The following is a 20105-nucleotide window of genomic DNA, read 5'->3' as shown; positions in this document are numbered from 1 at the left end:
GGAGGTAGGTAGCCTAGTGGTTAGAGGGTAGGGGGGGGAGGTAGGTAGCCTAGTGGTTAGAGGGTAGGGGCGGTAGGTAGCCTAGTGGTTAGAGGGTAGAGGTGGCAGGTAGTCTAGTGGTTAGAGGGTAGGGGCGGCAGGTAGCCTAGTGGTTAGAGGGTAGAGGTGGTAGGTAGCCTAGTGGTTAGAGGGTAGGGGCGGCAGGTAGCTTAGTGGTTAGAGGGTAGGGGCGGCAGGTAGCCTAGTGGTTAGAGGGGGGAGGCAGGTAGCCTAGTGGTTAGAGGGTAGGGACGGCAGGTAGCCTAGTGGTTAGAGGGGGGAGGCAGGTAGCCTAGTGGTTAGAGGGTAGGGGTGGCAGGTAGCCTAGTGGTTAGAGGGGGGGCAGGTAGCCTAGTGGTTAGAGGGGGGAGGCAGGTAGCCTAGTGGTTAGAGGGTAGGGACGGCAGGTAGCCTAGTGGTTAGAGGGTAGGGGCGGCAGGTAGCCTAGTGGTTAGAGGGTAGGGGCGGCAGGTAGCCTAGTGGTTAGAGGGCAGGTAGCCTAGTGGTTAGAAGGGGAGGCAGGTAGCCTAGTGGTTAGAGGGTGTGGATGGCAGGTAGCCTAGTGGTTAGAGGGTGTGGATGGCAGGTAGCCTAGTGGTTAGAGGGGGGAGGCAGGTAGCCTAGTGGTTAGAGGGTGTGGATGGCAGGTAGCCTAGTGGTTAGAGGGTGTGGACGGCAGGTAGCCTAGTGGTTAGAGGGGGGAGGCAGGTAGACTAGTGGTTAGAGCGTTGAGCCAGTAACTGAAAGGTTGCTAGATTAAATCCCAGAGCTGACAAGGTAAAAATCTGTTGTTCTGCCCCTGAACAAGGCAGTTAACCCACTGTTCCTAGGCCGTCATTGAAAATAAGAATGTGTTCTTAACTGACTTGCCTAGTTAACATAAAGGTAAAATATATAAACAATTATAATAAATAAATGGTGTTAGAGTGACATCTTCTGGGTAAAAAAAAGCACTGCACAAAACTGCAGCCTTATCCTCAGTCATAGTCCTTATTGCAGCCTTATCCTCAAGCATGGGCCTTATTGCAGCCTTTTCCTCAAGCATTATCCTTATTGCAGCCTTATCCTCAAGCATGGGCCTTATTGCAGCCTTATCCTCAAGCATGGTCCTTATTGCAGCCTTATCCTCAAGCATTATCCTTATTGCAGCCTTATCCTCAAGCATGGGCCTTATTGCAGCCTTATCCTCAAGCATTATCCTTATTGCAGCCTTATCCTCAAGCATGGGCCTTATTGCAGCCTTATCCTCAAGCATGGTCCTTATTGCAGCATTATCCTCAGTCATAGTCCTTATTGCAGCCTTTTCCTCAAGCATTATCCTTATTGCAGCCTTATCCTCAAGCATGGGCCTTATTGCAGCCTTATCCTCAAGCATGGTCCTTATTGCAGCCTTATCCTCAAGCATTATCCCTATTGCAGCCTTATCCTCAAGCATGGGCCTTATTGCAGCCTTATCCTCAAGCATTATCCTTATTGCAGCTTTATCCTCAGTCATGGTCCTTATTGCAGCCTTATCCTCAGTCATGGTCCTTATTGCAGCCTTATCCTCAAGCATGGGCCTTATTGCAGGGGGGCGGCAGGTAGCCTATTGGTTAGAGCGTTGGACTATAATAAAGGTTGCAAGATCGAATCCCCGAGCTGACAAGGTAAAAATCTTTCATTCTGCCCCTGAACAAGGCAGTTAACCCACTGTTCCTAGGCCGTTATTGAAAATAAGAATTTGTTCTTAACTGACTTGCCTAGTTAAATTAAAAATAATTGCAGGCTTATCCTCAGACATGGTCCTTATTGCATCACTGAGGGGTATATTACAAAGCAGGTTTAATGAGTTAGCCAGGTAACTGACAAGCCAAATCTATCCGAAGGGCCATTTTTACTGGTTGAAGTGTTTTTTTTAAAAGAATATAATGCAGCTGATTTACAATGCTGACGCAAACATGATATTAAGCTGGAGATTCATACGAGCCTTAAAATACAGTATCCAACGGTAGAGTGAAATTCACTAACAAGTAACATGTAAATAGAGGATATATGTTTGTTGTTGTTTCTGACGTTCTATAAACGCTCCCTTGTGTTCTGCCACCAACTTGCCCTCATGCAGCAACATTTGCAACCACAGAAAGGGGTCCGTTAGATGTGCTTTTAGATCATACCACCAGGGGGCGGTATCATCCTTCGTATTGAAAACCACACGTTTCCAGGCAACCCATAAGGAGTAGGAACTTGCCCCTTATTAAGTGAATATTAATTGTATTTACTTGATTCCTCACAGCGAAAAGAAGTAGGGTGAACCGTCAATGCTGATCTATGGTCCGTGGTGCATGTTCTCCGGTGTTAGTATAGGGGCTCCCGAATGGCACTTCATCTCAGTGAATAGAGGCGTCGCTACAGACCCTGGTTCGATTCCAAGCTGCATCACAACTGGCCGTGATCGGGAGTCCCATAGGGCGGCGCACAACTGGCCCAGCGTCGTCCTGGTTAAGGGTTTGGCCGGGGGGTAGGCCGTCATTATGAAAATAAGAATTTGTTCTTAACCGACTTGTCTCGTTAAAAGTAGTGTGCTATATAGGGAATAGTGTGCCATTGAGGACGCACTCGAGATAAGGAAGATGATATTGATGTTTTATGTGTCAGCAGGACTAGACGGAATCTGTGGCGAATGTTGTTTAGTCAATAGACTTCATCGGTCTGGATAACTAATCAATAATCAATAATCAATAATGAAGCTATTTATGTTTTATAGTCACTCTTGCTTTGATGTGTGTGTGTGTGTGTGTGTGTGTGTGTGTGTGTGTGTGTGTGTGTGTGTGTGTGTGTGTGTGTGTGTGTGTGTGTGTGTGTGTGTGTGTGTGTGTGTGTGTGTGTGTGTGTAAAGGTCAGCCATATTTTTAGTCTCTGCTGGATAGCGAACAGCTGCAGAATAGAGTGCTTATCCAATGGCAACACCAGATATCACAAAGATGCCAAATTCCTGGGCTGTGATTGGCAACTTTTAGTGATTACAACCAAAGCGCCTGGCGGCCTATATACTTGTACTATCAGTGTGACCAGAGATCTGCTGGCCCCACTGATAGTACAAGTATATAGGCCATTCCCTATATAGGGAGTGTATATATTACAGGAGGAGAAGGCCATTCTCTATATAGGGAGTATATATATTACAGGAGGAGAGAGGCCATTCTCTATATAGGGAGTATATATATTACAGGAGGAGAAGGCCATTCCCTATATAGGGAGTATATATATTACAGGAGGAGAGAGGCCATTCTCTATATAGGGAGTATATATATTACAGGAGGACACAGGCCATTCCCTTTATAGGGAGTATATATATTACAGGAGGAGAGAGGCCATTCCCTATATAGGGAGTATATATATTACAGGAGGACACAGGCCATTCCCTTTATAGGGAGTATATATATTACAGGAGGAGGAGGCCATTCCCTTTATAGGGAGTATATATATTACAGGAGGACACAGGCCATTCTCTATATAGGGAGTATATATATTACAGGAGGACACAGGCCATTCCCTTTATAGGGAGTATATATATTACAGGAGGACACAGGCCATTCTCTATATAGGGAGTATATATATTACAGGAGGACACAGGCCATTCTCTATATAGGGAGTATATATATTACAGGAGGAGAGAGGCCATTCCCTATATAGGGAGTATATATATTACAGGAGGAAACAGGCCATTCTCTATATAGGGAGTATATATATTACAGGAGGAGAAGGCCATTCCCTATATAGGGAGTATATATATTACAGGAGGACACAGGCCATTCCCTTTATAGGGAGTATATATATTACAGGAGGAGAGAGGCCATTCTCTATATAGGGAGTATATATATTACAGGAGGACACAGGCCATTCCCTTTATAGGGAGTATATATATTACAGGAGGAAACAGGCCATTCTCTATATAGGGAGTATATATATTACAGGAGGACACAGGCCATTCCCTTTATAGGGAGTATATATATTACAGGAGGAGAAGGCCATTCCCTATACAGGGAGTATATATATTACAGGAGGAGAAGGCCATTCCCTATATAGGGAGTATATATATTACAGGAGGAGAGAGGCCATTCCCTTTATAGGGAGTATATATATTACAGGAGGAGAGAGGCCATTCTCTATATAGGGAGTATATATATTACAGGAGGAGAAGGCCATTCCCTATATAGGGAGTATATATATTACAGGAGGAAACAGGCCAAGACTCCAAGCTGATGCTTAGTTTGAGGAGGTTGGGTTTCTGTCCCAAATGGAACCCTATTTCCTATATAGTGCACTACTTTGGACCAGAGCCCTATGGACCAGAGCCCTATGGACCAGAACCCTATGGACCAGAACCCTATGGACCAGAACCCTATTGATCAGAGCCCTATGGACCAGAACTCTATGGACCAGAGCCCTATGGACCAGAACTCTATGGACCAGAACCCTATGGACCAGAACCCTATGGACCAGAACCCTATTGATCAGAACCCTATGGACCAGAACTCTATGGACCAGAGCCCTATGGACCAGAACCCTATGGACCAGAACTCTATGGACCAAAACCCTGTGGACCAGAACCCTATGGACCAGAACTCTATGGACCAGAACCCTATGGACCAGAACCCTATTGATCAGAGCCATATGGACTAGAACCCTATGGACCAGAACCCTATGGACCAGAACTCTATGGACCAGAACCCTATGGACCAGAACCCTATGGACCAAAACCCTATTGATCAGAACCCTATGGACCAGAACCCTATTGATCAGAACCCTATGGACCAGAACCCTATGGACCAGAACCCTATGGACCAGAACCCTATTGATCAGAACCCTATGGACCAGAACCCTATGCGAATAGGGTACCATTTGGAATACAGCCTGTGTTTTCAGTTGTCGTAATAGAAGGCTATTAGGACATGCTAAAGCTACTATTGTCATTATGTGATATGATTTATATGTGTGGTGGAATGTAGAATATACACTGAACAGAAATATAAACGCAACATGTAAAGTGTTGGTCCCATGTTTCCTGAGCTAAAATTAATGTTCCATTTGCTTCTTTCTCTCAAATTTGTTTACATCCCTGTTAGTGAGCATTTTTCCTTCGCCAAGATAATCCATCCAACTGACAGGTGTGGCATAGCAAGAAGCTGATTAAACAGTATGACCATTACACAGGTGCACCTTGTGCTGGGGACAATAAAAGGCCACTCTAAAATGTGCAGTTTTGTCACTGAACACAAGGCCACAGATGTCTCAAGTTTTGAGGGAGCGTGTAATTGACATGCTGACTGCAGGAATGTCCATCAGAGCTGTTGCCAGATAATTTTATGTTCATTTCTATACCATAAGTTATCTTTAGAGAATTTGGCAGTATGTCCAACCGGCTTCAAAACCACAGACCATGTGTATGGCATCGTCTGGGCGAGCGGTTTTCTGATGTCAACGTTGTGAACAGAGTGCCCCATGGTGGCGGTGGGGTTATGGTATGGGGCAGGCATAAGCTACGGACAACGAACACAATTGCATTTTATTGATGGCGATTTGAATGCACAGAGATACCGTGTCGAGATCCTGAGGCCCCATTGTCGTGCCATTCATCCGCTGCCGTCACTTTATGTTCCAGCATGATAATGCACGGCCCCAGACTACCGATTGAGCGATTCCATAATGTGGCAGGTGTGTCTAGGGTTTAAAATCCCAGTAAACCTCTCCAAAATTCCCAGGTTTTCCAGAAATCCTGGTCGGGAAGGAACTGGATTTCTTGCTAATTCCCTCCTGCTTCTGGTATAATTCCAACCGGGATTTCTGGAAAACCTGGGAATTTTGTGAAAATTCCAGAACTTTTGCAAACCTAGGTAGGTGTGGTGGACGGGTTTATGATTGTATGAAGAAATTATGTTCGTTAAATAAGATGAAATGTCACAAAATAAATATTTAACACGTTTATTTCTTAACAGCTTTTTTTTTTTTTGGCTTTCCTGAAATCTGAATTGTTGCAACATTTGTACACATATTGTAAAAAAAAAAACGAACTTAAAAAAACTAACATTTTAAGCATGAGTGACGATGACATGCCAAACATACCCAGGGATATGTAATAGGATTGGGATGGGTTAAATCCTATGGATACTTGCTCATACCATATACAGTATACACTGAGTACAAAGCATTAGGAACACGTGCTCTTTCTATGACATAGACTGACCAGGTGAAGCCAATTGACATTTACTCCTGAGGTGCTGACCTGTTGCACCCTCTACAACCACTGTGATTATTATTATTTGACCCTGTTGGTCATCTATGAACATTTGAACATCTTGAAGAACAATCTGGCTTTAATAGCCATGTTCTGTTATAATCTCCACCCGGCACAGCCAGAGGAGGACTGGCTACTCCTCAGAGCCTGGTTCCTCTCTAGGTTTCTTCCTAGGTTCCTGCCTTTCTAGGGAGTTTTTCCTAGCCACCGTGCTTCTACATCTGCATTGCTTGCTGTTTGGTGTTTTAGGCTGGGCTTCTGTATAAGTACTGTGACATCTGCTTTATAAATACATTTCATTCATTGATTGATTGACATCCAGCCAACTTGACACAACTGTGGGAAGCATTGGAGTCAACATGGGCCAGCATCCCTGTGGGACACTTTCAACACCTTTTAGAGTCCACGCCCTGACGAACTGAATCTGTTCTGAGGGCAAAAGGTGTTTCTTAATTATTATTATTTTTTTTTACACACAGTGTAAAAGACAGTATTATTAATGACGTATAGATCACCTTATAGTAATGCCATTATGCTATTCAAGGTACAATCGGAGGAAAAAGGTTAGGGTTTAAGTCTCTAATAACACCCTATGTAGTTTAGTACACTACGCCCATATGGCGTTGGTCAAACGTAGTGCGCTATAAATGGAATAGGGTGCCGTTAAGGACACACGTTAGGGTTTTGACTTTGTGGCAATTGTTTCCTTGTGAAATGGAACTTGGGGAGGATAATGTACTTTTCCATTGAATCCTTGATTATCACTAGGGAAGACTGGTCTATGTGATGGGGAGTTAGTAGGGGCTGCTGGGTATTCAGAAGAAAAAAAAATCCTACCAATTCTTATACATCGTTTTGTGTGCAGTAGCTAAAGCTGCAATCTGTAAAAAAAAAATCGGCAACTCAAACAAATTCACATAGAAATGTGAGTTACACAATTGGAGCTGTCCTCATTGAAAGCAAGTTTAAGAAGTAGTAGATATGTTCTATGTGCTCGATTTCTATGCTTCCCATTCTTACGTTTTTATTTTTGAGTCTTTTACTTTCGGGTTTTGTACACCAACTTCAAAACAGCTGAAAATACAATATTTTTGGTTACGAAAAATATATTTCACAGCGGTTTAGATGGTACAATGATTCTCTACACTGTACTTGCTTGTTTTGTCACAAACTAAAATTAGGCAAACTATTGGATTTTTAGCAACCAGGAAATGGCGAAGTGATTTCTGCATGTTGCACCTTTAACAATTTGTGCTTGATATCTGAAGTTTTAATTTGAGTGTAGAGGCTGGGTGTACTGTAGACCAAAAATGTGAAATAGGGAAGTTACTGTAGCTATAAGAGTAACATAATAACATAGTAAACAAAGTTAAATAATTATATTTAGCAAATCATTAAATTATCGTAGCAAAGTTCATTTTGTAATTTTCTTTTTTTGAAACTATAAACGGTCACATTCAGTGTTTCACTTGCAGTAGCAATTATCCATAAAATCAAACTAACATTTGAAACTTAATTCACTGTGTTCGAAATGAAATACCATTGATCAGTATTAAGCATCATGACACAATTGGAGTTACACTGACCGTGTCCGAATACCCAAATTTAAAATAGTAAATAGTAGGTTTCTTAAATATGCAGAAAGAAAAAAATATAAAAAGTTTTATAGTATGTGACGTTTTGAAAATCGAGTATAATTTAAATGCCCAGATCTCATAGTCATTTGGCTTTTGATGAAATAGAATTCGCTGCACACTATTCAGGAAGAGAATCCTCTTTTTTCTTTTCACGTGTTCGACAAACAGCTGATAAACAGAATAAGGGGATGCGCTCTACAACATGTACCAATGGCGGGGAACAAGGGTGATGCGCAGTCGATGCCACCTTCTCAGTGCGGATGAGTAGTACGTTGATATTTGTCACTTACTGCGTACATTCTTACTAAACAGTGCGTTTTAAATAGCGTTTAGTACGTTCAGTACACAATATTTAGTTTAAGTAGTAGGCAAGTCAGATTTCGGACACGACCAGTGACTACCTTTTTCCAAACCACAAACATTTCAACCAAAGACAACGGTCAGTTCACGGGGAAAAGCTGAATGTTTAAAGTGCATTTAGGGTCAAACTATTGGCATCATCTGAGTGATGATTGGTTCTAGAGATGACTGAGGACGGATTCAATCCCGTCGCGCTTTGTCGACAATGCTCTTTTTAAAAAGGTAACACTCCCGCATTCACAGGCAATCACATTCACAGTAAACACTGCAAATGTCAGCTAAATCGGAAAATGTCAAGCAAACTTTAACACGGATCTAACGCAGATCAAATCGCGTCCGGCCTGAGTCTGTTAGCATTAGCCAACTCCATTGTAGCACACCAAGGTGTTAGCATTAGCCAACTCCATTGTAGCACACCAAGGTGTTAGCATTAGCCAACACCATTGTAGCACACCAAGGTGTTAGCATTAGCCATCTTCATTGTAGCACACCAAGGTGTTAGCATTAGCCAACTCCATTGTAGCACAACAAGGTATTAGCATTAGCCAACTCCATTGTAGCACACCAAGGTGTTAGCATTAGCCAACTTCATTGTAGCACACCAAGGTGTTAGCATTAGCCAACTCCATTGTAGCACACCAAGGTGTTAGCATTAGCCAACACCATTGTAGCACACCAAGGTGTTAGCATTAGCCAACTCCATTGTAGCACACCAAGGTGTTAGCATTAGCCAACTCCATTGTAGCACACCAAGGTGTTAGCATTAGCCAACTCCATTGTTGCACACCAAGGTGTTAGCATTAGCCAACTCCATTGTAGCACACCAAGGTGTTAGCATTAGCCAACTTCATTGCAGCACACCAAGGTGTTAGCATTAGCCAAAAGACAACTATAACCTTCAGACCAGGAAATGGTTTCACCATTCTTATAACCTTTAAAAAATATATATATATAAAAAATGGTCAACTGTGTTATCCACTTGGACCTTCATTAAAATCAATTAAAAGTTGAATTCCCCACATTTCAATAATTTCAGCTGTGTTAAGGCTTTACATTTTTTTTTACTAAATATATATTTTGAAAAAACAGAACTGTAGTTTTTCCAATAATAAATGGAAGCACCTGTGAAAAAACAAAAACAAGAACAACTTTAATACTCTTTAATAATACAGCTCTAACTCAGACTGACTGGTGCTGAAATCATCGTCAGCCATCTTGGCTCTCCATGTCCCCCAGTTTCTGTGTCTCTCTATGTCTCTATGGTGACCACCAGGCTGCCCAATGGCAGGCCAGCACCTTTTATTTGTCTGTATGTGTCTCACTGGGTGTGGTTGGAGGAGGGCTGAGGGAATGGACCCACTACCCTCGTAGCCCAGGGTTTGGGCCAGGGAGTCTACCTGCACCTCTATCTGTTACTGTTGGTTCTGGAGGTGCTGGCCCACTACCAACCCATTCCCCTGGGGGGGGGGGGGGGGCAGTCTGAGGCAGGCTCCCAGTGATGCTGGTGGTAGTGGTGGAGGCCTGTATTGTGGGCTTCATTGTCTGTGTCTGTGGGGAGAGGAGGAGGTAGCCTTGGGCCTCTTCCTCCCAGCTCCGTCCTCCTCTCCAGGTCATCGTGTCACTCCTCCTTCTCCGTCAGCCCATTGTTCCTGTTCCCACTGAAGACTAGCCCCCCCCCCCCCCGCTGTCAAGCCCCTCCTCCAGCTGATGGGCCATTCACGTGTAACCACGGGCAACCACCTCCCCCCTCAGGCCCCTCCCCCTCCTCTGATCCGCTGACCTCACATCGCAGACACCACCTGAGGTTAATCTCATCCGGGAGGTGATTCATAGATTGTAGTTGACCTCTAACCTCTGAGTCGCGGGATATGTGGGTGGTACTGAGGAGGTGGTGGTGGTGGTGGGGGGGGTGGGGGGGTGCTTGGGGCAAGAGGGGTGGTGCGGGGGGTCTCTGGGAGTCCCACTGTGGCCCAGTTCAGGGTGACCAGGCCTGGCCAGATGTCCTTTTCCTCCGCTGCCCTCCTCCAGCCCCACGGCCCCGGGCCCCGGCCCCCTGCTCAAACGCAGGGTCATCCTTAAAGTCAAGCTTACGGGGTCGTCGTCGTTGTTTTTTCTCCAGTTGGTCTAAAAGGTGTAGCAGAAACATGATCAACATCCTTCTGGAAGATGTACCAGTCGTCCTGTCTGGGCTGTAGTCAGTCCACCTCCTTCTCCCTCAGGTTGGGCAGCTTAACCCGCTCGTCCGTCCCAGACTGGCTGAGTGCTGTGGGGGAGGGGGGAAGAGGGTCAGGGTCTGGAGGTATGGGTGTGTAGTACTGGTAGTTTGTGGTTGCAGTCATGCCCAGCCCAACATTAGTACCCAGCCCACCATTAGTACCCAGCCCAACATTAGTACCCAGCCCAACATTAGTACCCAGCCCAACATTAGTACCCAGCCCAACATTAGTATCCAGCCCAACATTAGTATCCAGCCCAACATTAGTATCCAGCCCAACATTAGTATCCAGCCCAACATTAGTATCCAGCCCAACATTAGTACCCAGCCCACCATTAGTACCCAGCCCACCATTAGTATCCAGCCCAACATTAGTATCCAGCCCAACATTAGTATCCAGCCCAACATTAGTATCCAGCCCAACATTAGTACCCAGCCCAACATTAGTACCCAGCCCAACATTAGTACCCAGCCCAACATTAGTATCCAGCCTGTAGCCTCCCCTATGGCACCCAGCTCAGCCCCATAGGATTAGGGCCACCTGTCTGTCTGTCTGTCTGTCTGTCTGTCTGTCTGTCTGTCTGTCTGTCTGTCTGTCTGTCTGTCTGTCTGTCTGTCTGTCTGTCTGTCTGTCTGTCTGTCTGTCTGTCTGTCTGTCTGTCTGTCTGTCTGTCTGTCTGTCTGTCTGTCTGTCTGTCTGTCACAGCCCTGATGCATGGAGGAGCACAGAGACGGGCTGAAGACAAACCTGTGCCTCAACCAGAAGATAAAGACAGTTTTGTTCTGACTGGAAGTCCCTCTGGATAAGAATATCATCTTAAATGAAACAAAATGTAAAGATGCAACGATGATACCCCTCAGACTTCATGGTGACGTGATGACAAACTACTTTCAATTAAGAAGAAATCTAAAAAATCGTGTCAACTAATCGATTATTAGTGAACATAGTTTCCCAGGCATGCAGTCATAAACCAAGCAGCTCCAACACCTCATTGATTATTAGTGGGAATTAGTCAATGAGTCGGCCCTTGCAGTTATTAGGGAGAGAAGCCTCTTTCAGAGAGAGAGAGAGAGAGAGAGAGAGTCTGTTTCCCAAGTGGCGCTCTACATAGTGCACTTTAGACCAGAGCCCTAAGGGCCCTAAGGGTTCTGGTCAAAAGTGCATTATATTGGTAATAGTGTACCATTGGGACACATACAGAGAGATCGTAAAAGAAGGGTGGATACCTGTGTGCTTCATAGCTGTCTCCATCTTTACCTCCTGATCAGGAAAATAAGATCCAATGTTAGTTAAGAGATGTGGGGGGGGCATCTCACATTGGAGATGTCTCTTCATGAACAGGACAACCCAGCATCTCTCTGCCCTAGAGGAGAACTGATGGTTCTCTTAGAGTATAGATGGAGAGACAACGGAGGAGAGGAGGAGCAGGACAGGGCTCTGGGGGAGAGGAGGAGCAGGACAGGGCTCTGGGGGAGAGGAGGAGCAGGACAGGGCTCTGGTGGAGAGGAGGAGCAGGACAGGGCTCTGGGGGAGAGGAGGAGCAGGACAGGGCTCTGGGGGAGAGGAGGAGCAGGACAGGGCTCTGGGGGAGAGGAGGAGCAGGACAGGGCTCTGGGGGAGAGGAGGAGCAGGACAGGGCTCTGGGGGAGAGGAGGTGCAGGACAGGGCTCTGGGGGAGAGGAGGAGCAGGACAGGGCTCTGGTGGAGAGGAGGAGCAGGATAAGGCTCTGGTGGAGAGGATGGAGGAATATTTGATTGGGTTGGATGGATAGAAAGATTGATGGATGGTGAGATTGGGAAGGACATAGCTAGTGGGATGATGTGGGTACAGAAACACTCTCCTTTTACCCTCTGTAGCTGTGACATGGCTGATGTTCAGTTAGCTGCCAGTGATGAGGTAACGCTCCCAGTAATATAATTCCTGCCTGGAATCATGACTGGCACAGTGATGAAACGGGCAGCTTTAACCAACATGAAGACACAAACGCCCTGGCACTGTGGGCATACACAGACACATACTGTATGCCAATCTAACTTTCCGGGTTCATTGAGTTTCTCCGTCTTAGGCCCCTGGAGGTCCCTTGAAACCCTATGCTTCTGTGCCCAATCTCTCTCTCTCTCCCTCCTCCTCTCCCTCTTCCTCCTCCTCTCCCTCTTCCTCCTCCTCTCCCTGTTTCTCTGTGGTCAGGATGTGGGGTTTCTATCATCTGTCCTTCAGCACTGCTGCCTCTGACTCCTCCTCTGTCTTCTCCTCTCTCCTCCTCTGTCTTCTCCTCTCTCCTCCTCTGCTCTACTCTCCTCCTCTGACTCCTCCTCTGTTTTCTCCTCTCTCCTCCTCTGTCTTCTCCTACTCTCCTCCTCTGTCTTCTCTACTCTCCTCCTCTGACTCCTCCTCTGTTTTCTCCTCTCTCCTCCTCTGTCTTCTCTACTCTCCTCCTCTGTCTTCTCCTACTCTCCTCCTCTGTCTTCTCTACTCTCCTCATCTGACTCCTCCTCTGTTTTCTCCTCTCTCCTCCTCTGTCTTCTCTACTCTCCTCCTCTGTCTTCTCTACTCTCCTCCTCTGTCTTCTCTACTCTCCTCATCTGACTCCTCATCTGTCTCCTCCTTTGTCTCCTCCTGTCTCCTCCTGTCTCCTCCTCTTCACAACATTGAAGTGTAAGAGGCCTCCATTTTTTTTAAATGGACTGGATCTTTATACTTACCACCTGGGTCCTGTTTTAGTACTAATGAAATCAGACCTTGTTGAGTACCTTAATGTCCACCATTTTTATAGGAGTAATTAAAACATGCAAATAATGGAGTAGTAGTACTAAAAGTAGCACTAATAGTAGTACTGTAGTATCACTGTAGTAGTACCAATAGACGTACTGTAGTATCACTGTAGTAGTACTAATGGACATACTGTAGTAGTACTGTAGTATCACTGTAGTAGTACTAATAGGAGTACTGTAGTATCACTGTAGTAGTACTAATGGACATACTGTTGTAGTACTGTAGTAGTACTAATAGGAGTACTGTAGTATCACTGTAGTATTACTAATAGTACTGTAGTATCAATGTAGTAGTACTAATGGTAGTACTGTAGCATAACAGTATTGGTACTGTAGTATCACTGTATTATCACCATAATAGTACTAATAGTAGTACTGTAGTAGCACGGTAGTAGTACTAATAGTAGTACTGTAGAAGAACTGTAATAATACTAAAATTAGTACTGTAGTAGCGCTGTAGTAGTACTAATATATGTACTGTAGTAGCACTGTAGTAGTATTAATAGTAGTACTGTTGTATCACTGTAGTAGTACTAATAGACGTACTGTAGTATCACTGTAGTAGTACTAATGGACATACTGTTGTAGTACTGTAGTAGTACTAATATGAGTACTGTAGTATCACTGTAGTATTACTAATAGTACTGTAGTATCAATGTAGTAGTACAATTGGTAGTACTGTAGTATAACTGTATTGGTACTGTAGTATCACTGTATTGTCACCATAATAGTACTAATAGTAGTACTGTAGTAGCACGGTAGTAGTACTAATATTAGTAATGTAGTAGTACTGTAGTACTAATGTATTTTGCCTCTAGCAGTACTACTAGTAGTACTGTAGTAGCACTGTAGTAGTACTAATAGTAGTACTGTAGTTTGACTGTAGTAGTACTGTAGTAGCATTGTAGTAGTACTAATAGTAGTACTGTAGTTTGACTGTAGTAGCACTGTAGTAGTACTAATAGTAGTACTGTATTTTGACTGTAGTAGCACTAATCGTAGTACTGTAGTAGCACTAATAGTAGCAACGTAGTGTCACTGTATTATCACCATAATAGTACTAATAGTAGTACTGTAGTAGCACTGTGGTAGTACAGTACTACTGTAGTTTGACTGTAGTAGTACAGTAGTAGTACTGTAATAGTACTAATAGTAGGACAGTAGTATCACTGTAGTAGTACTAATAGTAGTACAGTAGTATCACGGTAGTAGTGTGTTTACCTGTTGAGTCCAGCCCTTTGGGTCTGGGGTTACACTGCTTGTATCCCTGGCAGCTCCTCATCTCCATCAGCTGGGAATGAAGGGTGTTCAGCACCTCTCTATCCACTGAATACACTGTGTTGGTCAACTATAACACACACACTCACACACGCACAGACACGGACACGCACAGACACACACACACACACACTCACACACACACAGACAGGCACAGACAACCACAAACAGACACACACAGATACACACATGGAGGCACACACAGACAGACACAGACAGACAGACAGACAGACACTTCAATACATAGTTTTCGATAGACAGAAAATATAAACTGTTACAGAAAGGTATCTGGAAGGGGAGGAGTCCACTCACCTGATAGGGGTCGCGGTTGAGGTCAAAGTACTCGAGGAAGCCCGTGGCGAACTCACAGAACAGGGTGTTGTGCGTCTCGTTGATGGTCCTCACGCACCAGTAGGTGTTGTTGTTGGAACTGGTGCAGGCACAGAACCCTCCGACTGGTGGATTAGAGGAAGGACAGACCAGGGTTAACTACTAACTAGAACACAACCTGGAGGATTAGAGGAAGGACAGACCAGGGTTAACTACTAACTAGAACACAACCTGGAGGATTAGAGGAAGGACAGACCAGGGTTAACTACTAACTAGAACACAACCTGGAGGATTAGAGGAAGAACAGACCAGGGTTAACTACTAACTAGAACACAACCTGGTGGATTAGAGGAAGGACAGACCAGGGTTAACTACTAACTAGAACACAACCTGGAGGATTAGAGGAAGGACAGACCAGGGTTAACTACTAACTAGAACACAACCTGGAGGATTAGAGGAAGGACAGACCAGGGTTAACTACTAACTAGAACACAACCTGGAGGATTAGAGGAAGGACAGACCAGGGTTAACTACTAACTAGAACACAACCTGGAGGATTAGAGGAAGGACAGACCAGGGTTAACTACTAACTAGAACACAACCTGGAGGATTAGAGGAAGGAACAGACCAGGGTTAACTACTAACTAGAACACAACCTGGAGGATTAGAGGAAGGACAGACCAGGGTTAACTACTAACTAGAACACAACCTGGAGGATTAGAGGAAGGACAGACCAGGGTTAACTACTAACTAGAACACAACCTGGAGGATTAGAGGAAGGACAGACCAGGGTTAACTACTAACTAGAACACAACCTGGAGGATTAGAGGAAGGACAGACCAGGGTTAACTACTAACTAGAACACAACCTGGAGGATTAGAGGAAGGACAGACCAGGGTTAACTACTAACTAGAACACAACCTGGAGGATTAGAGGAAGGACAGACCAGGGTTAACTACTAACTAGAACACAACCTGGAGGATTAGAGGAAGGACAGACCAGGGTTAACTACTAACTAGAACACAACCTGGAGGATTAGAGGAAGGACAGACCAGGGTTAACTACTAACTAGAACACAACCTGGAGGATTAGAGGAAGGACAGACCAGGGTTAACTACTAACTAGAACACAACCTGGAGGATTAGAGGAAGGACAGACCAGGGTTAACTACTAACTAGAACACAACCTGGAGGATTAGAGGAAGGACAGACCAGGGTTAACTACTAACTAGAACACAACCTGGAGGATTAGAGGAAGGACAGACCAGGGTTAACTACTAACTAGAACACAACCTGGAGGTGGGAGGCGCCGGGTTACCCGACCCCGGAGGAGGGAAGGCAGACCAGGGTTAACTACTAACTAGAACACAACCTGGAGGATTAGAGGAAGGACAGACCAGGGTTAACTACTAACTAGAACACAACCTGGGGATGGGAGGCGCCGGGTTACCCGACCCCGGAGGAGAGGAGCAGACCAGGGTTAACTACTAACTAGAACACAACCTGGAGGATTAGAGGAAGGACAGACCAGGGTTAACTACTAACTAGAACACAACCTGGAGGATTAGAGGAAGGACAGACCAGGGTTAACTACTAACTAGAACACAACCTGGAGGATTAGAGGAAGGACAGACCAGGGTTAACTACTAACTAGTACACAACCTGGAGGATTAGAGGAAGGACAGACCAGGGTTAACTACTAACTAGAACACAACCTGGAGGATTAGAGGAAGGACAGACCAGGGTTAACTACTAACTAGAACACAACCTGGAGGATTAGAGGAAGGACAGACCAGGGTTAACTACTAACTAGAACACAACCTGGTGGATTAGAGGAAGAACAGACCAGGGTTAACTACTAACTAGAACACAACCTGGAGGATTAGAGGAAGAACAGACCAGGGTTAACTACTAACTAGAACACAACCTGGAGGATTAGAGGAAGGACAGACCAGGGTTAACTACTAACTAGAACACAACCTGGAGGATTAGAGGAAGGACAGACCAGGGTTAACTACTAACTAGAACACAACCTGGAGGATTAGAGGAAGGACAGACCAGGGTTAACTACTAACTAGAACACAACCTGGAGGATTAGAGGAAGGACAGACCAGGGTTAACTACTAACTAGTACACAACCTGGAGGATTAGAGGAAGGACAGACCAGGGTTAACTACTAACTAGAACACAACCTGGAGGATTAGAGGAAGGACAGACCAGGGTTAACTACTAACTAGAACACAACCTGGTGGATTAGAGGAAGGACAGACCAGGGTTAACTACTAACTAGAACACAACCTGGAGGATTAGAGGAAGGACAGACCAGGGTTAACTACTAACTAGAACACAACCTGGAGGATTAGAGGAAGGACAGACCAGGGTTAACTACTAACTAGAACACAACCTGGAGGATTAGAGGAAGGACAGACCAGGGTTAACTACTAACTAGAACACAACCTGGAGGATTAGAGGAAGGACAGACCAGGGTTAACTACTAACTAGAACACAACCTGGAGGATTAGAGGAAGAACAGACCAGGGTTAACTACTAACTAGAACACAACCTGGAGGATTAGAGGAAGGACAGACCAGGGTTAACTACTAACTAGAACACAACCTGGGGAGGAGCGCCGGGTTACCCGACCCCGGAGGAGGGAAGCAGACCAGGGTTAACTACTAACTAGAACACAACCTGGAGGATTAGAGGAAGGACAGACCAGGGTTAACTACTAACTAGAACACAACCTGGAGGATTAGAGGAAGGACAGACCAGGGTTAACTACTAACTAGAACACAACCTGGAGGATTAGAGGAAGGACAGACCAGGGTTAACTACTAACTAGAACACAACCTGGAGGATTAGAGGAAGGACAGACCAGGGTTAACTACTAACTAGAACACAACCTGGAGGATTAGAGGAAGGACAGACCAGGGTTAACTACTAACTAGAACACAACGCTGGTGGATTAGAGGAAGGACAGACCAGGGTTAACTACTAACTAGAACACAACCTGGAGGATTAGAGGAAGGACAGACCAGGGTTAACTACTAACTAGAACACAACCTGGAGGATTAGAGGAAGGACAGACCAGGGTTAACTACTAACTAGAACACAACCTGGAGGATTAGAGGAAGGACAGACCAGGGTTAACTACTAACTAGAACACAACCTGGAGGATTAGAGGAAGGACAGACCAGGGTTAACTACTAACTAGAACACAACCTGGAGGATTAGAGGAAGGACAGACCAGGGTTAACTACTAACTAGTACACAACCTGGTGGATTAGAGGAAGAACAGACCAGGGTTAACTACTAACTAGAACACAACCTGGAGGATTAGAGGAAGGACAGACCAGGGTTAACTACTAACTAGTACACAACCCTCCAGTGTAGTAACAGTGTAGTGTTGGCGTAGTAACGACGTATTAACGGTGTAGTGTTGGCGTAGTAACGGAGTAGTAACAGTGTAGTGTTGGCGTAGTAACGGTGTAGTAACGGTGTAGTGTTGGCGTATTAACGGTGTAGTAACGGAGTAGTAACAGTGTAGTGTTGGCGTAGTAATGGAGTAGTAACAGTGTAGTGTTGGCGTATTAACGGCGTATTAACGGTGTAGTGTTGGCGTATTAACGGTGTAGTGTTGGCGTATTAACGGTGTAGTAATGGTGTAGTAACGGTGTAGTGTTGGGCATATTAACGGTGTAGTGTTGGCGTATTAACCTGTTATGGCTAGGGGGCAGTATTTTCACGTCCGGATAAAAAACGTACCCGATTTAATCTGATTATTACTCCTGCCCAGAAACTAGAATATGCATATAATTATTAGCTTTGGATAGAAAACACTCCAAAGTTTCTAAAACTGTTTGAATGGTGTCTGTGAGTATAACAGAACTCATTTGGCAGGCCAAAACCTGAGAAGATTCTGTACAGGAAGTACCCTGTCTGACCATTTCTTGGCCTTCTTGATTATCTCTATCCAAAACAGGGGATCTCTGCTGTTACGTGACACTTCCTACGGCTCCCATGGGCCCTCAGAAGGCGGCAAAAAGCTGAATCGTGGCTTTGCAGGCACTGGCTGAAAAACATTAGCGCGTTTGGATAGTGGCCGGTCAGAGTACTATGAGACTGAGGCTCGTGCACGAGTCGACTCCATGTTTTTATTCTTTCGTCTTTGAACAAAAACCACCACTCCCGGTCGGAATATTATCGCTTTTTTACCAGAAAAATGGCATAAAAATTGATTTCAAACAGCGGTTGACATGCTTCGAAGTACGGTAATGGAATATTTACAATTTTTTTGTCACGAAACGCGTCGGGCGCGTCACCCTTCGTTACCCTTGGATAGTGTCTTGAACGCACGAACAAAACGCCGCTATTTGGATATAACTATGGATTATTTTGAACCAAACCAACATTTGTTATTGAAGTAGCAGTCCTGGGAGTGCATTCTGACGAAGAACACCAAAGGTAATCAAACTTTTCTAATAGTAAATCGGAGTTTGGTCAGGGCTAAACTTGGTGGGTGTCAAAATAGCTAGCCGTGATGGCTATGCTATCTACTCAGAATATTGCAAAATGTGCTTTCACCGAAAAGCTATTTTAAAATCGGACACCTCGATTGCACAAAGGAGTTCTGTATCTATAATTCTTAAAATAATTGTTATGTTTTTTGTGAACGTTTATCGTGAGTAATTTAGTAAATTCACCGGAAGTGTTCGGTGGGAATGCTAGTTCTGAACGTCACATGCTAATGTAAAAAGCTGGTTTTTGATATAAATATGAACTTGATTGAACAAAACATGCATGTATTGTATAACATAATGTCCTAGGCGTGTCATCTGATGAAGATCATCAAAGGTTAGTGCTGCATTTAGCTGTGGTTTTGTTTTTTGTGACATTATATGCTAGCTTGAAAAATGGGTGTCTGATTATTTCTGGCTGGGTACTCTGCTGACATAATCTAATGTTTTGCTTTCGCTGTAAAGCCTTTTTGAAATCGGACAGTGTGGTTAGATAAAGGAGAGTCTTGTCTTTAAAATGCTGTAAAATAGTCATATGTTTGAAAAATGGAAGTTTTTGTATTTTTGAGGAATTTGTAATTCGCGCCACGCCCATCATTGGATATTGGAGCAGGTGTTCCGCTAGCGGAACGTCTAGATGTAAGAGGTTAATGGTGTAGTGTTGGCATATTAACGTGTATTAA

At 44.5% G+C, this 20105-nt stretch overlaps 1 protein-coding gene across 1 annotated transcript in view; it reads right to left on the bottom strand.

The window, feature by feature from the left end:
* Window positions 1–9435: 9435 nt before the first annotated feature.
* LOC106579714 (extracellular sulfatase Sulf-1) overlaps window positions 9436–20105 on the bottom strand; it is a 96457-nt gene continuing 85787 nt past the window's right edge. The window contains exons 16-19 of the mRNA XM_045702807.2: window positions 14889–15031; window positions 14520–14646; window positions 11753–11786; window positions 9436–10573 (exon numbers count right to left, since the gene is read on the bottom strand). Of these exons, the coding sequence (XP_045558763.2) occupies window positions 10540–10573; window positions 11753–11786; window positions 14520–14646; window positions 14889–15031 (338 nt within the window). The 3' untranslated portion in view covers window positions 9436–10539. The remainder of the gene's footprint in view (window positions 10574–11752; window positions 11787–14519; window positions 14647–14888; window positions 15032–20105) is intronic.

The sequence above is a fragment of the Salmo salar genome, chromosome 19 (genome assembly GCF_965601325.2).
Source record: "Salmo salar chromosome 19, fSalSal1, whole genome shotgun sequence".
NCBI lineage: Eukaryota > Metazoa > Chordata > Actinopteri > Salmoniformes > Salmonidae > Salmo > Salmo salar.
Note: the sequence above shows the minus strand (reverse complement) of the source record. Positions and strands in the feature narration are given on the sequence as shown.